Below are 18,269 nucleotides of genomic sequence, written 5' to 3'. Positions count from 1 at the left end.
AGTTCCCAGATTCTCAGGAAAGTAGTCTAAATGAGAGTTGAGAACGTGCACTTTTAAGCTTATGGAGCATTCCAAATCCTTGAATTTCTGTAGCATGTCTTCCACAATCAATATATAGTTGGGGTCCTTGTAATTTCCTAAAAATTTGGTCACCACCTCTTTCAAAGCTTTCCATGCTTCTTTTTCAACAGTTGCCATTTTTTCTTCACATAGTTTATCCTTCATAAGTTTCCTGATGTCCGGACCGACTGATATAAATACCTTCTTTCAATTTTGCTGTAGATAATCCCAGAAATTTTACTCTCTTTCTTTCGACAAAGCCTTGACAAATTGCTTCATCAATTCCAGCTTTATGTGAAGCAGGGGTAAAAGGATTTTTTCCCGAGCACCCAAAATTTCGTGTAACACATTTTTACTTCCAGGTTCTAATGTGACTCTTTCTGGCGATTCCTTCTTGATCCAATGTTGCTCTCGATCTCAGCTGTCCCACTCGCACAAGAAGCCATGGGTATTTGGTGTATCCTCTTTGTTAGGAGAATTTTTGCAACCTCTTGAAGCCATTACAAACACCACTTAAAACACAGTTAAACAAATTTTAACAAATGACGTCAACACTATTACACGACACTACATAAAAACATTAAAAAACCACAAACACATTAAATTAAATCTTTACACTAACTTAGAAAATATGCCACCTTTCAGAAATATAATCTTAGTAGTCAACGACTAAAGTTCAACTAAAGAATCACATAAGAAAATGTCTGTGATAACAGGTGAAGTCACCCATTATCTCTTTTATCTGCTTTCCTCCCTCTTCTATCTTAAGAATGAGTAGTTTCATGGAAATTTCTTTATTTATCATAAAAAAGGCACTTCAAAAAAAGCACTTATACAACTAATTAACTCTAAATAAAGGAGAATGAAACTAAATACCATTGCGCTGAATTTAAATCCAAATACTACTAATATAAATGATAAAATTAAAAATTGGGTAAAATTGGTGGGTGATGGAATTTTTTTACTCTTTTTTCTGAACTCAGCACCTAAAAATCTATCAGAATAAATTATTACTTCTCAGACAACTTTTCCATCACAGGCCTGTGTTATTTACAGCAGATGTTACACTAGCTTAAGCTAGCATTATGAGAGGCAGTTTAACACTACACAATCAATTAAAGATGCCAAGAAATTATATTCTACATAGTTTGCACATGAAGGAACTTCACAACTGGGCAACTTGTATATAGATGCTAATGACTTCACGTCACTTTCCTTAGTATCCAATAATGCAAAGCACATATCTTTACTGACATATACAATGGTATGCATTATGAGAAAGGTCTGGTTCCTACCCAGACCAGTTTCAACCTTTATTTGAGGTCTCATCAGTGGAAGCCAGACCCAGAAGTGAAACCAATGAAGTAATGCACAAGACATATTTCCATATACAAGTAGGCGAAAAGGTGTCACACCTTATTACTAAAATACTCTGGATTAGAGATTGCTTACACTTGGATAAAGGATTAAACCAAGAATATAATTTCTTGGCATCTTAAATTTATAGCATAACCAAGTGGACAAACTTTTACACTTTCTTTTTTTAAACTTTCACTGATTGTGAAGACAAATTAGTTTGTCTTCACTGATTGTGTAGTGTTAAATTGAATCACTGCAGACAATCAGTGAAGTCCATGTATTTTTATGTTCCAGAAACTTCAACATTAATAACAGCAACAGCTATGGAAATTTAAACATGGAAATACTATATTACAATTGTCCACTAGAGGTAAAGGTGTTCAAAGAATAAGATATATAGATATACTGCAGTATTTAATTAGATTGTTCCAATTAAAATTTTTGTTTTTATAATTACTTTTTAAAGAATAGATTATCTATTACATATGTCGTGCATACAGTATATACTTATAAATGTAATATTGAACTAAAATGCACTGATTTGATTAAAAATTTATTTATTGGAAATGATAACTGCAATTTAATTTAAATGCATATATGATATGAAAAACATATATATTTACTCACACACTTCAAGTGTGAGAGATTTATTGTTTTCAAGTAAAGTGCCGAAACTATAATATGTAATGGATGCTCATTTTTATCTTTCAGTGACTGAAATGAAAACCAGAAATGAGATGCTTAGTAGTGCATGCATAGAGTGAAAAGAGTCCTATAATACTGCTTTGAGAAAAATGAGATTTTTGGAATTTGAAAGCAAATATTTATGAAATCTTTCATACAGAAAAAAAAATATAGGGATCAAAGCTGTACAACTGAGAGGAGACCTCTCAGTAACTATAATATGTAATGGGTGCTCATTTTTATCTTCCCCATGACTGAAATGAAAATGAGAAGTGCAATGTGTGGAGTGAAAGAGCCCTATAATACTGTTACGAGAGAAATGAAATTTTTGGAATTGGAAAACAGATATTTATGAAATCTTTCATATAGAAAAATATAGAGAGATGCTTAAGGATCAAAGCTGTATAACTAAGAGGAGACATCTACATAGCTTCTAAAGAAATGCAGAGAACTGAACCAGGGGCCCTGACCTAATGTCCAGTTCTCACCATCTCGTGGTGCACCCTGTTAGGTATCTACCTGGATACTAAATAAACGAGGACAGGCTGGAAATTTGAAATTTAGCCAACCAAATTATATTCTTACTGACTTAAACCACGATACAAAATAATGGTACAATATGACAGAATTTTATGCCGGCTGAGGGCATTGTCCAATTAAACAAGGGCTCCAATTGTTTTCACCAGGGAACTGGGGCAAACAGTGAAAAGTCAGGTATTGGAACAAATCCTGAAACACACCGCAACTCTACATCACTACAGTTCAAGATTAGTACTCTGAACATAAGAAGCCTGAATTGCAAAGAAATTGAACTAGCAGAATGATTGGATAAGTACCAGATCGACATAATAAGGAATGATTGAAACAAAAAGACAAAAACTAGTGAAATCTTTCTAAGCAATAAATATAAAATGCTATATTCAAGCAATAATAGTCAGGGAAAAGAAGTAGATATAGCATTCAACACTAAATACAAGGCTAATCTTCATCAATGACAGGTGATATCAAATGGAATGGTATGGACAAATATCAGAATGGGGAAACTGGACAATGAGACTTATTTGTGCCTATAGCCCCACAGAAGGTTCTACTACAGTAGCAGTGGAAAAATTCTTTGAGGCTGTAGAGAAAGCAGCTGACACAATGAAAACAGAAAAGTTGGTACTTGTTGGAGAACTAAATAGAGTAGGAAATAATTGTCAAACATACAGAAATATTTTGGGAAAATTTAGAGAAAGAGTAAAGCTAATAATAATGGCAGATACTGTTGGATTTCTGCTCAGGACATGGACTAGTTATTACTAACACCATGTTCCAACATAAAAATGTGCACAAATTCACATGGAGAAAAGTGAACAGGAAGAAGAAAAGTCTCATTGACTTTGTTCTAGTGCAAGTCACCAGAGTGTACAGAGGATTTGAAGTTGGAAGTGATCACCATTTAGTCCTGAGCAGGATAAAATTGAATTTCATATTGAAAAGAATGTGTAACAAAGTTTTAAAGCGAATAAAAGTTTAAGCAACTCTAAACCAAACCTTGGAAATTCAGTGGCAAATCCAGGAAAACATTGACTGATTCTTTCAGACAGGCATGTGGTGAAGTTGTCTGCAAGTATAGAAAAATCAGAACTCCGTAGTGGACACAGGAACTTAAAGATGCAGCGAAGGAAAAGAAGAAAGCATGTCGAAAGATATTGGGAAATAAGTCAGCTTTTGCTCGTAGAGCAGTGGTTGATATCGACCCCCAGGGGTCGATTTAACATTGTTAGGGGTCGATTCGGGCTCAGGGGTCGATAGAAAAATATAAGACATCATTGTACGGGTCATATTTAATTCGGTTAACTTGGATTACCTCCATCCTGACCTGAATGACAACGCAATTAAGAGTGAATCGTGGGAACAGTGACATGAATAGGACCTGTAAGATGGAGCAAGGTCATGAAAATAGTTACGAAGGCAAATCAATTAGGCCAAAATGACGTATTTACCAATAAATGGATGTCGTGGTTCCTACCCGGCCGGCATGGCGGGAGCGAGATGGCAACACATGCGTGGTTGCTTATTTACTTATACTTACATGCATTCGATCCCAGTCTCATTTTTGCACATAGAAATACAAGTAAGCATTAATGTTCTAAAATTCATCAACATACATATTATAATTCAATTGTTATTCATTCACGAACTAAACTTCTCTATGTTGAAGAGTTGAGCAGGGCTGGCAGTAATACCAGTAGTTTATTAATATTAATATCACTAGTAATACCAGTGATATTACTAGTGATAGTAATAGTAGTAGTAATAGAAATATAATAATATATACTATATTATACATACAATAAACACTGTAACTATAAAATAAACAATCTAAAAACTCATGTAAGCATCTTTTTCGCTTGTCCTGTTATAATTACGTAATAGTAAAGTAGAGGGGATCGATGAAACATCAAGAAACTCTTGAAGGGGATCGACGGCCAAAGAAGTTTGGCGACCCCTGTCATAGAGAATACAGTGACAAATGTAAGAAAATTAAACACTGTGTAAAACCAGCTAAACAAAAGTCATGGGAAGACTTTGGTAAGAACATAGAAAATAAATATCAGGAAGGTGGCAAAATAATCTGGAGACTGTTGAAAAAAGCTCAGAAATGCAGAAAGAGTGCTGTAAAAGTAATTTGAGATGATAAAGGTGACAAGAAAATTGTAGAAAAAGATATCCTTGATGTATTGAGTAATTACTTTGAAAAATTGCTAAATAAAACAAGCGGTGACAGTACAGTAGTATAAAACACTCAAAAGGCATGCAATCAGGAATATATATCCATACTTGAAGTACAAAAAGTCATCAAAAGCCTGAAATGTGGAAAGGCAGCAGGAGTAGATGATATTCGACCAGGAATGCTGAAGTATGGCAGTATAAAAGTCTTGCAGTGGCTGCACTGCATAGTTTAGAAGCCTTGACAGAGGGATGAATTCCAAGTGATTGGAGTAGAGCTTTCATAATACCCATATATTAAAAGGGAAATAAAACTGAATGTGAGAATTAGAGAAGTATTTCTCTACTGAATGTTCCTGGTAAGATTAATGCAAATACACTTGCAAAATGTTGAAAAGGATTGTGGAAGGGAAGCTTGGTGAAAAACAAGTAGGATTCAGGCCAAATAGAGGCTGTCAGGATCAGATTTTCACTTTACGACAAATAGTTGAAAAATCATGGGAATATAACAAAGATCTGTATTAAAATTTTGTATACCTAGTTGTGGTGGTGTTGGAGGTGGGCGGTAGATGGCATTGATTCGTAGTAGAGGTAAGGTGTAGAGACAGTTGAAGATGTCCTCCCGCGATGAGTCTTCGGACTCCTTGGAGGTATCAGGAATAATAATAATAATAATATACCTGCAAATAGCATATGACAAGGTGCCAAGAGAAAAGCTATTCAAAACGCTACAGTTATATGGTGTCAATGGGGCATCATATCAAGCAATACTTTGTCTTTATTTGAATTATAAGTTGGAATTGAAGGAAGTACAGGAAGATGATTTGGTGTTAAATCTGGTGTCAGACAAGGATGTACATTATCCACTTTATTCATTATCTATATGGATCACATTATGAATGAAAACAGTATTAAACCTGATATCAAAATTGGAAATGTTGATGTCAGCTCTTTACTTTATGCAGATGATGTTATAATTTTAAATAAATCCAGTACAAGTCTACAAGATTCCCTGATTAAATCGAATAACTGTTGTAATAAATTTGGTATGAAAATCAGCAATAACAAGACAAAGACAATGAAAATAGGCAGAAACATTGAACATATCAACTGCATTGTGAATGGAAAAACCTATAGAATAAGTAAAACATTTCAGCTACTGAAACATAATTTCAATAAAGCCAGTATGGTAGGAAGTCTACTGAATAAATTTATATGGAATAAGAAAGAAATTAGTCTATATGTTCATTGGACATCCACAGATGCCGTATGGTCACTCCAATGCTTGGTGATATGCCACACCAGGACTCGCTATGTAGTCCTGTTGTTTGCTTTTCTGTAGACTTCCACCCTCTGAAGATTAGTAGCTCCACATATACCCATTCCTCTTTTTCCAGGAACTTTACCTTCTGTTACTGTTCTGAGAGGTGCTTCATTCCTGTCTTTGATGACATTCAATCTGAGCTTAAACTTTTGCTTTAAGTCACAAACTAAATAAAAGTTCCTTTTATAATTGAGTCTCCTCATCGGGAACTCTATCTCTTCACATTTATAAGTATTGAACTTTTCCTTGTCTTGCTTGATGGCTCTTCTGACTTCTCTATGTAATCTCTTATATTTTTCAGTCCCTGTGTCTCTTTGTTTTTATAACTGCCTTCTTTTGATTAGTTCCCACGTTGAATCTGATATCCGTGGGTCTCTTGTCTTCTTATTGTGTCGAAATATTTCTTGGCTGTATCCTGTATTATCACCATGTCTCCTTCCCAGAGCATTTCTGGTGAGTTCTCCTCATTGGTCTCCAGAAAATCATCCATCCAAGTTGATGTTTCTTCTGTGAATCCACTAGGAATTACTCTAACATCCAATCTAGTGGAATGTGTCTAACTTGGGGAAGTTTTCGGAGTCTTAGTCTTACTTGGACTCTTACTAGTTGATGGTCTGTATCACAATCTACAATCTGCTCCAGGACAAGTGTGCACATCAGAGATGCTTGTCTTCCACTGCTGGAGAGCCAGGATGTAATCAGTCTGGTGCCTTGACCATCAATGTTAGATATCCAAGTATAGATCCATCGTGGGTGTTTCTGGAAGCAGGTATTGGTAATAACTAATTTGTTAGCATGGGCAAATTCCAACAGTCTTTCACCATGGGTGTTGCGTTCACCTAGACCAGTGGTGTTCATCCTTTTTTACTACGCGAGCTACTTTTCTATAATAAGTTATTCGGCGATCTACTCTCTTATATAGATCACGTTCTCCCAACCTGATATCTCATTATGCACAAATAAACAACTAAAAAAAAAATACACAACTGAAAACTTTATTTGTGTATTTAAAAATGTATTTATCACTTAATTATTTTAATACAACAAAAAAGTATATATATTGGAATAAAATATTTATTTCTCTATTTTGGTATATACCCCCAACCTGATATCTCATTATGCACAAATAAACAACTAAAAAAAAATACACAACTAAAAACTTTATTTGTGTATTTAATAAAAATTTATTTATCACTTTTAATTATTTTAATACAACAACAACAACAACAAAAAAATTATTGGAATAAAATATTTATTTCTCTATTTTGGAAAACCAAAGTTCGAAAAAACAACAGATTGATTACAAACGCACAAGTTACAGGAAATGCTGGTTGATTAAAAAAAAATAATAATAATTAATGTGAAATTGGGCATTGTTTGGACCTTACAATATTTACATAGTCAAGTTGATATGAAGAAGTGGCCAAATGCAGACAATCATCCAAATGATCATTTGTAATTTGGTTTCTTAATTGATTTTTTATGACAGTCATATTTGAAAAAGCTTCTGACATGTCGATCCGAAATATGACAGAATTTTTCGCACAATATCAGTTAATATTGGGAATTTTTCATGTGCATACTTCCAAATGACTTCATTGTTTATTGATTTTAAATGTAAACTATTCTGAATGTTTATTATCTCAAGTTCTACTTCAGCTTGGTTTATATCAAACAGCCCACTAATTTTATTTGAAATTTCTGTGATGTTCAAGTTTTCTTGAAATGGATTATTGATAAAAGATACAATCATTTCAGTTTTATTAAAATCTTTAAATCTTGAATTTATTTCTTCCTCAACTAATTCTATTTCATGAATAAATTCTTTTAAATCAAAGCGAAGCATTTCTTGATTTTGTTCAAAAAATTTTAATAAATATGGGAGATGTCTAAATTCGCAGTCATTTATATTTTTCTTTAATAAATGTAAGTATTGTTGGAAAGTTTTTATTGAACTTAACATGTCAATTAAATTTTTATCTCTACCTTGTAACTCTAAATTTAAATTGCTTAATTTCGTACAGAAATCTAAAAATGATAAGTGTAACAATCATCTTTTTTCACTCAATTGCAGATAAATATCTCCTTTTTCATCAAGAAAATTTTTTATATCGTTAATTAATACAAGAAATCTTTCTAAAAATTGACTTCTGCTGAGCCAGTGAACATTATTGTACAACAGAAGTTCCCTGTAATTTAAATAACCGCCGTTGCAGGGCTTTTCATCGAATAGAATTTACAATTTTAAATGTAATATCCAAAACATCTTTTGTGTTTAATCTTTTACTACACAGTACTTGTTGGTGAATAATACAGTGGTATAAAAAATCTGGATATTTGTCATTTTACATAATGAAATGAAGCCTGATTTATTACCTATCATTGCAGGAGCACCATCAGTAGTAATAGACACAAGTTTAAAAAGTGGAAGTTTGTGTTGTTTCATAAATTCATCAAATGCCAAAAAAATGTCTTCTCCCCTAGTCCTTCCCAATAATGGTATAATTTTTAAAAGTTCTTCTTTACTTGAATAATCTTGAAATACCATTAACTGAGCAATATCAGTGAAGTCGTTTGAATCATCAAATTGTAATGAAAACACAACACACTGGTGAATGTCTGACATTAACTTGGCCTGGAAACTTTTCTCCGGCAATTGGAACTCTTCCTTTTGGCAATTTGAAACCTTGTCTGTGGCCTAGAAGTAGTCTCTCTCTCTAGCTACATCTCGAACCGAGAAGCTCCATTCTGAAAGCAGGAAACTCCTCTCTCAAGCAACATGGATCCAGGCAGTCTCTCTGACGGCGACTCTAGACTGGGCTGCCTCCTCTCTGACTGCAATTCTGGAACGGGATCCCTTCTGCTTGCTTCAGTCCCTTTTTATTAGGCCTCCTCTGAGACCTCGCATGAAGTTTGGCAACCCCCAAAGAATCGGTATGAGTCTTTCATCTTAAGTTTCAAGTTCGGCACGCCTTTGGTTCTCCTCCACTTTCTTTTGATTGTAAGTTGCCGGCCATCAGAAAGTTGTTTGAACTCTTTCTGACTGACTTCGGAGATGTTTACACTAAGAGCCTGCAAGCCTTTCTCATACATGCAAGTTTCAATAACAATCTTTCTAATGCCGCCATGTACAGCTTCGGCAACAAAAACATTGCATTTGTTTTTAACATTCTAACATATTCTTATTAAAGCAGTATAAACAGTTAGCTTCAAAAGAGTTATTTACAAAAACATCTAATACAAACTATACTGAGACAAACAAAGTTTATTTTTTTACAATATTCACATGGGACTTAATCTAAGTAAAAAATCGATGTAATGTGCTTTGGAATATTTAATATTTAAGCTATAATCGAGTTTTTACACTTTGATTATAATTGTATTCACTCAGCTCGCTGTTTGACTTCCACTGATCCAAATTAATTTATTTACCCGGACTTGTAAGAAAATTACTGATTTTAACGAAAAATAAATAAACAATAGCATACAGTTAAAGCGAATTAAAAATAATACAAAATAATGATAAATAAAATATGTTTTCAGCTTTAATTAAATTTGTAAGTAAGGAGGAATACACAAGAGATCGACCAAAAATCGCTCCGCGATCGACGGATTGAACACCACTGACCTAGACCAAACATGCCACACTCCAGCCTAACTTTCATACTCTTTCCCACTTTTGCTAAGATGAAAAGTATGTCTCTCCTTGGTAGGCAGTCCAAAACAGATATTAGTCAAAACACTAAATTAGCTATATACAAGACTGTGTTCAAACCAATTTTAACTTCTGGATTTGAGAGCTGGGTTAGAAATAAACACTTAACCAAAGAATAGAGACCAAGATATAAGAGTCCTGAGAAAGATTAGAGGTGTGAACAGATGGCATCAGTGGTGGCAATATCATATTAAAAATGAGGATATTAGGAAAGAACTTAGCATCCAGGAATGTGTTTGCAGAGCTAATCTCAGGTGGTATGGTCACTTAAACAGAATGATAAAGGAAAGATTAGCAAAAATGTGTTCTCTGCCAGGTTGGCAGGAAAACGACCCAGAGGAAGACCAAAGATATAGGTGGATTGATACAGTAAGAAATGCCTTAGAAGATAGAAATATAAGATCTGATAATGTTGGAGTCTTGACGAGTAACATATTGAATGGGAGGAAAATTGTTGATAGGAAGTTAGTAATTATGCAAGTTTTTCATGTAGTACTATCATAATATCCTGTACGCTCCTTGAAGGTACATGTCACGAGTTTGATAATGAGAAAGAAAAGTGAAGTTCTAAAGGAAATAAAAGGAGGGAAGAAAGTGAAGTATGACTTATAGAGAAAACATGCAGCTAAAATTGCAAATGCTTATGCAGTTCTATAAAAAGGAACACTGTAGTATTCTAATTAAGGTTTTTAGATCCAGAAGTTTATTTTCACTTCTCTAATGAATTTGTTGGTAACTGCCTGTAATCAAATAACTTGACATAGAATGAAATGTTTTAAGAAAAAAGTGTAAATTATACAGAAAAAAAAAAATTGAATGCAGTTAGAATGAGGCTAAAAATTCACTCGCCACTTGTCTCTGTTTACTCATCTATGGCAAGTGGACGAGTGGATTTTTGGAGCCCTGCTAACAGATATCTAGATAACTGATGGCAGTCTGGTTGGTTTATCCACTTTTCATACCATGGGCATGGATGTTTGTGATTTTCTTTAGGTTATGGATGAAGTTCATTGCACGGTGTTGAGGCTGCTGTCCTACTTATTGTAGATTTAAAGTGGCTTTAAAAAAGTTCCCTGCTTGGTCTCTATAGCAGCATTTCTGGACTATATAAAAAAAAAAAAAAAAGTCAATAAAAATACAAAACAAATTATAACAATTTAAAAAAAAAAATCCTATACCTACAGTTCTAGTGTCCATTTTTTTTTTTAAATACTCGATAAATGCAATTACAAAATGTTTATACATTATTATGTAAACTAGCTTCCCTTATCTACTCTCCTAAAGATTACCTATTATTAGTTCCTGGAATGTACAGGTCTGTTACCATGGAAACTCCCTCATTATGAGTACATTCTGGTACATATGTAGTAGAACAGAGAGAACATCAAAATTATATAATTAAGAACCAGTATAAGCAAAGTTTATTAGCTGGCTGTGTCCTTAACATCCTTAATAAAGTCAGATGGAGAAAAACTGTCATCCTGAAAAAGACTGCTTCAAAACTGACAATGTGGGAATTTGCTTGTGTTCTACAGAATGCTTCTAATCTAAACAAACGTGGATGTAAGAAACTTAAAAATATCCAGGAGATTGTAATCTGCTTAAATCAACTAAAAAAATAAAAATACAAAAAACAGGTCCTCTCCCCTTGACTGTACCCAGATGGCATAGTAATAATATTCAGTAATTACTTGAAACTCCATATTCTTGTTTAGTTTACTTTGTTTATCTTGTCTCTCTGTCCTTGAGAATATCTCAGTTACTGTAGTCACAATCTTGGATTAAGATATTAAAAAAGTTTTACATATTGTGTTAAGAAGATTATTAAGGTTTTTTTTTTTTTTTTTTTTTTTTTTTTTAATTTCCTGAGTAGACACTATACCCCTGCATGGCACCTAATATTCTTTATATCCAGTGGGTTTAATATTTAAAATTTCAAAAACATGAATTTTAAAAATATTTTCTGACATATTGTTTGTTTTTCCTGGGTGAACAAGAAAGAAGAAAAACACTTGTCTCTAATATATTGTCCTGCATAGGATGAAATGCACTATATTACAATCTCTTGAAAGTTTATTTTCCACTTGGTTAGAGTATAATAAATTTAGTTTAATCCTTTATCCAAGTGTGAGCAAACAAAGTTTGCGCCTGAAAGTATCTTCAGGACTGGGTTAAGGTGGTACACACCAGGGCAACTCGTTGCAAAGGTGGAGCAAGCTACCAACACTCTTATCCTAGTATCTCCTATAATGCAAAACACATCTCCTTGCGGATATGTCTATTGTTATGCATTAAGGGAAGGGCCACTACCCAGACTAGTTTCGACCTTTATGGAGGTCTCTTCAGTGGGAGCCAGGCCCAATCCTATAAGTAAAGATGACTTCACCATTGCTTCTGCCTGGTATCTCCACTTCTGGGCCTGGCTCCCATTGAAGAGACCTCAATAAAGGTCGAAACTAGTCTGGGTAGTGGCCCTTCCCTTAATGCATAACAATAGACATATCCGCAAGGAGATGTGTTTTGCATTATAGGAGATACTAGGATAGGAGTGTTGGTAGCTTGCTCCACCTTTGCAACGAGTTGCCCTGGTGTGTACCACCTTAACCCAGTCCTGAAGATACTTTCAGGCGCAAACTTTGTTTGCTCACACTTGGATAAAGGATTAAACTAAATTTATTATACAATCTCTTATATACACCCTCTGTCCAAAAAGAAACCGAACTTTTCATCGAAAATAAAACAGGCCAATTCTAATTATTCAAATCATTTATTTCAATCAATATACCATTTTTCAGCTTTGATACAGCGTTTGGCAAGGTCAGTTAATTCGTTAAATGAGTTTTTTTATATTGGTTTTTGGGATACTGTTGAGGGTCGTGGTTAATGCTGCTTGAACATTTTCAATGGTGGCATATTGCTTTCCTTTCATCAGGGAAGAGAAAGAAGTCACAGTGCTAAATCAGGTGAATACGGTGAGTGATCCACCACACAAACTTGGTTTTTGCTCACATTGTTCGAACGATGAGATGGTGCATTATCATGCAAAAGTGACCAGCTGTCTGCATCACAATATTCATACGCAACGAATTCTTGCTATCAGTCACTTCAAACTTCGAGATAAAACTCACCATTGACCGTTTGGCCAGGCGGAACAAATTCTTTGTGGATAATGCCCTTAGAATCGTAGAAACAAATCAGCATTGTCTTTACTTTTGACTTCTCCAGGCGACTTCTTTTCGGGTGCCCCTCTCTGGTGGTCTCCACTCAGCACTCTGGCGCTTTTTCAGGCTCATACTCAAAACGCTATGTTTTTTCACCAGTAACAATCGTATTAAGGAAGTTTGAGTCCTTCCGAGCGATTTTAATGAGGTCCTTGCAGTTTTCAATTCGATATTTTTTGGTCGTTGGTCAACTTGTGGGGAACAAATCGCAAATTCAATTTACACAGGCCCAAACTCTTGGTCAAAATGTTGTGCACAGTCAATTTTGGAATCCCCAATTCATCTTCAATCAATCTCATGGATGATTTTGGGTTTTCTTTGATGAAAACAACTCACTTTTTGGATGTTAACTTTGCTCATTCCAGTTTTTGGACAGCCCTGCTTTTCGTCGTCCTCAAGCGTCTCACAACCATTTGAAATTGCTTAAACCACTTGTAAATTTGAGTACGGGATAAGCATTCATTACCGTATGCTTTTTGAAGCATTTCATACGTTTTGGTAAAAACCTTTAACACAAAAGTCAATTGCAGCTCTCTGTTTGAAACTCGTTCTCCGACAGTTCATCAAAACACATTGTCACTCTTGGCAAAATAACTCGGCTTCTAATGAGCAAATGTCATAAATAGTTGACACAACACTAATGAAGGTTGCCACTTTCAACAACAAAAAGATACAACAGGTGGCACCACTACATTCTTCTATCTTTTCTATCCTTTCTTCTATATTTCTACACTACATCACTCCTTGTCTCAGTATCTCCCATAAAACACATCTCCTTGTGAACATGTATAAAGTTATGCATTAAGGGAAGGGCCACTACCCAGATCAGTTTCCTTTATTGAGGTGTCATCAGTGGGAGGCAGACCCAGAAGTGGTGATACTAAGAGAGCTTGGTCCACTTTTACTACGAGTTGCCTAAGTCCTGAACTACTACAGGCACAAACTTTGTTTGCCTACACTTGGGTAAAGGATTAAACTAAATTTATTATAGTCTAACCAAGTGGAAAATAAACTTCCTAGAATCCTCTATGTATAAGGTTTAAGGACGAATTACTAATGGGCTGTAATTAAATTAAAATATAACTGATACATTTATTTTATACAGTTCATAACAATTCGAGGATAGCAATTTCCCAGGTTTTTAGGATAGTGAGACAGTTAAGATTGGATCTGTGCCTTAAGGCTTCAGCACTTTCTTTATACAAACACTCACATTTATATATGGATCGATGTAGTAGCTTGGTGTGTTACCATTGAATCCTGTAGTTGGCATTTTCAGCTCCATGTTGTGTCAAACCAGATTTGTGAGGTTTGATAAGATGAATGTGGTCTTGATGTTCAGAGAATGCGTTTATTTACAGATCTTCCTCTTTCTCCATAGTAAGACAAGTTACAAGAACATGGTACTTCGCATATGAAAGGTAGCATCAGTGGTGAAAGTTTGTCTTTTGGAGAAGATAACAAATTATGTATTTGGTTTATTGGTTTATAGATAGCAGTGAGTTTGTATTTCTTCAAAATTTTTGACAAACGTTCAGAGATGCCTTTGATATATGGTATAGGAGTCCTGTGGGCTTCTTCTTGTTTAGGTTGATGTTTTGGAGGATGACTAATAATTTTTGAGTTATTAGATTAAAATTATTAGATTTGAGTTAGATGCCATTTAGTAAACCTGTATCTTTACTAATTTTCAATTAATTCTTGTTTTAAAGATTCTCCAGAGGAACAAAATTTGTGTGCTCTGGATACCAAAGATTTTATGATGCCATATTTTTGAGATGGATGGTGAGCCGATGTATTGTGGATATAACATTCTGAAAAAGTTTTCGATAGACAGAAGTGAAAATGGAACCATCTTGATTATGTTGGATGTGTACATCGAGGAAGGAAATACATTGCAGCAATTCCTGTGTCGATTCTAGTGTCAATTTTATGTAGGTTGTTGATATTATTTAGAAATAAGTAAAGTTCTTGTTCCATGTGACTCCAGACTGCAAAAACGTCATCAACATATCATAGCCATGTTGTTGTTCAAAAAATGCATTCGGATCACCGTGCAAGCCTAAAAGAAAAGATTTAATACCTCTTTCCTTCATAATGTGATCCATATAGATAATGAATAACAATGAAGATAATGTTCACCCTTATCGCATACCTGATTTAATATCAAACCATCTTCCTGTACCTTCTTCAATTCTTACAGTATAAATAGAGATATTATATATTGCTGGATATAATCTTCCATTTACATCATATAACTGTAGTGTTTTGAAGTGATTTCCTCTTGGCATCTTGTCATATACCCAAGAATTCTTAAATATTTGTCTTAAAGTGAAAATCTGATCCTAACAACCTCTCAAGGCCTGACTTCAGCTTGTTCTTCACCAAGTTTCCCTTCCACAATTGTTCTTAGCCATTTTTCAAGTATACTTTCTCACTCTGTCTACTCCAGTCATCTGGAATTTGACCCTTTGATTAAACCTTCTGAATTGTGCATTGTAGATACTGTAAAACTTTTAACTCCATATTTGAGCATTTCTGATTGAATATCATCTACTCCAGATTATTTTCCACATTTCAGGTTTTTGATAGCTTTTTATAATTCAAGTAGTGATATATAATACTCCTGATTGCATTTCTCTTGACAGTTTTCTACCACTGTTCTATCATTTCTTGTTTCATTCAGTAATTTTTATATTAATCACTCCACTCCAGACATCTAAAATAATCTATCTTTATGTCATTTTGCCACCTTCCTGATATTTATCATCTATGTTCTTTTTATTTTTAAACTTAGATAACCATGTGATAGCATTCATAGAGAAGACCTTTAGGGAGAATTAGATGAACTAGGAATACTTCATAAAATAATACGTTGAATCAAAATCACTGACAGCCAAAGCATGGTGTTGGCTAATGGAATTATGTCTGAACCTTTTGATATTAAGACAAGATTTAAACAGGGAGATGTTTTTCACCCATCCTTTTTAAATTAACATTAGAATAATGTATTCAAGAAACTGTAAATGATAACTCAAACAGATGAATAATATTTTAATATGTAGATGATATAAGCCTAGTTGGAGAAAATGCTGAAGACATTATGCTGACATTTAGAAAACTCAAAACTACTGCTGAAAAAATAGGATTACAAATAAACAGGGATAAAATTGAATATTTAAATGTATGCAGAAATCACAATCAAGAGGAAAATTACCAGTTTACTATTGATAACCTGAAATTTAAAAGTGCTGCTTCCTTCAGATATCTTGGAATATTGATTACTTGAGATAATAAAATTATTACAGTTATAAAAGCTAGAATACAAGCATGCAATAGATCTTATCATTCACCACATCATTTACTATCTTCAAAAATTCTATCAAGAAAAACATTAATATACAAGACAATCATTAGACTGACCTGTTGTTTTATATGGAACAGAAACCTGGAGCATAACAGACCAAGATGCAAAAGCATTACAGGTCTTTGAAAATATAATCCTCAGAAAGGTCTATGGACCTGTAAGAGATAACACAACAGGTGAATGGAGAAGATGTAACCAAGAACTATATAGATCCTCACTTCTGGCTGATAAAATCAGAGCTTGCATATTGAGATGGCTTAGACATGTGGAAAGAATGGTTGAGGAGAGACCTAGAGGTAGCTGCAGATGCACTGGGAAGATAATATCCATAAAGACTTCGCTGAGGAGAGAATCCAGAACTGGAATGAAAGAGACAAGACAGAAAGGAATGGAAGAAGTTGGTGCATCCAGCAAAGAACCTTCAAGGTTCAACAAGCTAAAGAAGATATTCTTACTGAAGTCTTCTCATGCCTTGTGTTTACCTGTTTTTACACATTGCTTTGCTTTCTTGTTTTTTTCTTGTAATCTCAACACATGCTGATTTACATGCTAAAATTTTTAGATATGGTTTATTTTTTTGACTGCTTTTTTAATTTTCTGAATTGTCTGCAAGGTGAATTCTTCATGGGAAGACTTCAGTAAGAATATCTTCTTCAGCTTGCTGAACTGCTGCATGCATGCACCAACTTCTTCCATTCCTTTCTGTTTTGTCTCTTTCATTCCAGGCCTGAATTCTCTTCTCAGCGAAGTCTTTTTGGATATTATCTTCCCAGATTACAAAAGCTCATCATATAATGCTGATATGTAACTAGATTTTATGTATTTCATCTTAGAAAATATCTTTTCCAAGCTACTGCAAACATGTACCAATATTTACTGATGTAAACTCGTGATATTTGTGACCAAGAAACCCATGGCACTCAAAAATTTTTTCTCAGTGTAATTAGTCAATTGCTCTGTAAAATCCTAATAAAATAATTTAGCTAATCACTTTACAGCATATTTGAAAATAGAGAGCTTTGCAGTACATATATTTATTTTCAAAAGAAATGTATTGTTTCTGTTATTCGTTTTTATAACTTGCTATCCTTATTAGGCAGTCCAGTCAACAAACAGTGGGACAAACACTGCATCGCCTTATCATCCTGGTGGAGGACCATTATCGCGAGCAACTGGGCCACAGAGTGATAGATTAGCTGCCATGAAAGCTGCATTTTCAGTAAGTAAAAAAATGTTGTTTTTATGATTTGTACACATTATACACACACACACACACACACACACACACGTATATTTTTTATATAATTCAGAAACCCTGCTGTAGAGATTAAACATAATTTTTACAGTGCCACTTGAGACTTCCTGTAAGGGGAGCAGTGGTCTATATATATATATATATATATATATATATCAGTGGCATTGCATGCCCATTTTGGTTCGGTGTGCTGTGGTGTGGGTTATGCAACCCGTGCTACAAATTTCATATCAGTTTGACCGTATGCATGGGCATCTGCAGAAAATTTTCCAGTGTGTGTGTGTGGTGGGGAGAGCTTGGAGACAAATAATTACATCAATAAATGTCATTTAGCATTTTTTATGTAATTATTTGTCAATGTAAACTATAAATACATTTTTTTCATTTTACATCGATTTTAATGATCTTTAATTCTTGAGGAAAACAAGTATTCGGAATTAATACAGTTTTTAGCACAATTTCATATATAAAAAAACTGACCGGCATATTTTATTAAAAATCAACTAATTAATCCCAAAATCCTAAATAAAATTATTTAATTTTAAAAGCAAAAAAAAAATCATAAAACT

General features: G+C 34.1%; 1 protein-coding gene across 1 annotated transcript in view; it reads left to right on the top strand.

The window, feature by feature from the left end:
• Positions 1 to 18,269, top strand: part of LOC150099911 (ATP-dependent RNA helicase DDX42-like) — a 110,678-nt gene that overhangs the window by 82,277 nt on the left and 10,132 nt on the right. The window contains exon 6 of the mRNA XM_090403172.1: positions 17,542 to 17,664. Within this exon, the coding sequence (XP_090259298.1) occupies positions 17,542 to 17,664 (123 nt within the window). The remainder of the gene's footprint in view (positions 1 to 17,541; positions 17,665 to 18,269) is intronic.

This window comes from Typopeltis vanoorti, chromosome 13 (genome assembly GCF_054136105.1).
Source record: "Typopeltis vanoorti isolate ZY-2024b chromosome 13, IOZ_Tvanoo_1.0, whole genome shotgun sequence".
In the NCBI taxonomy this organism is placed as follows: domain Eukaryota; kingdom Metazoa; phylum Arthropoda; class Arachnida; order Uropygi; family Thelyphonidae; genus Typopeltis; species Typopeltis vanoorti.
Note: the sequence above shows the minus strand (reverse complement) of the source record. Positions and strands in the feature narration are given on the sequence as shown.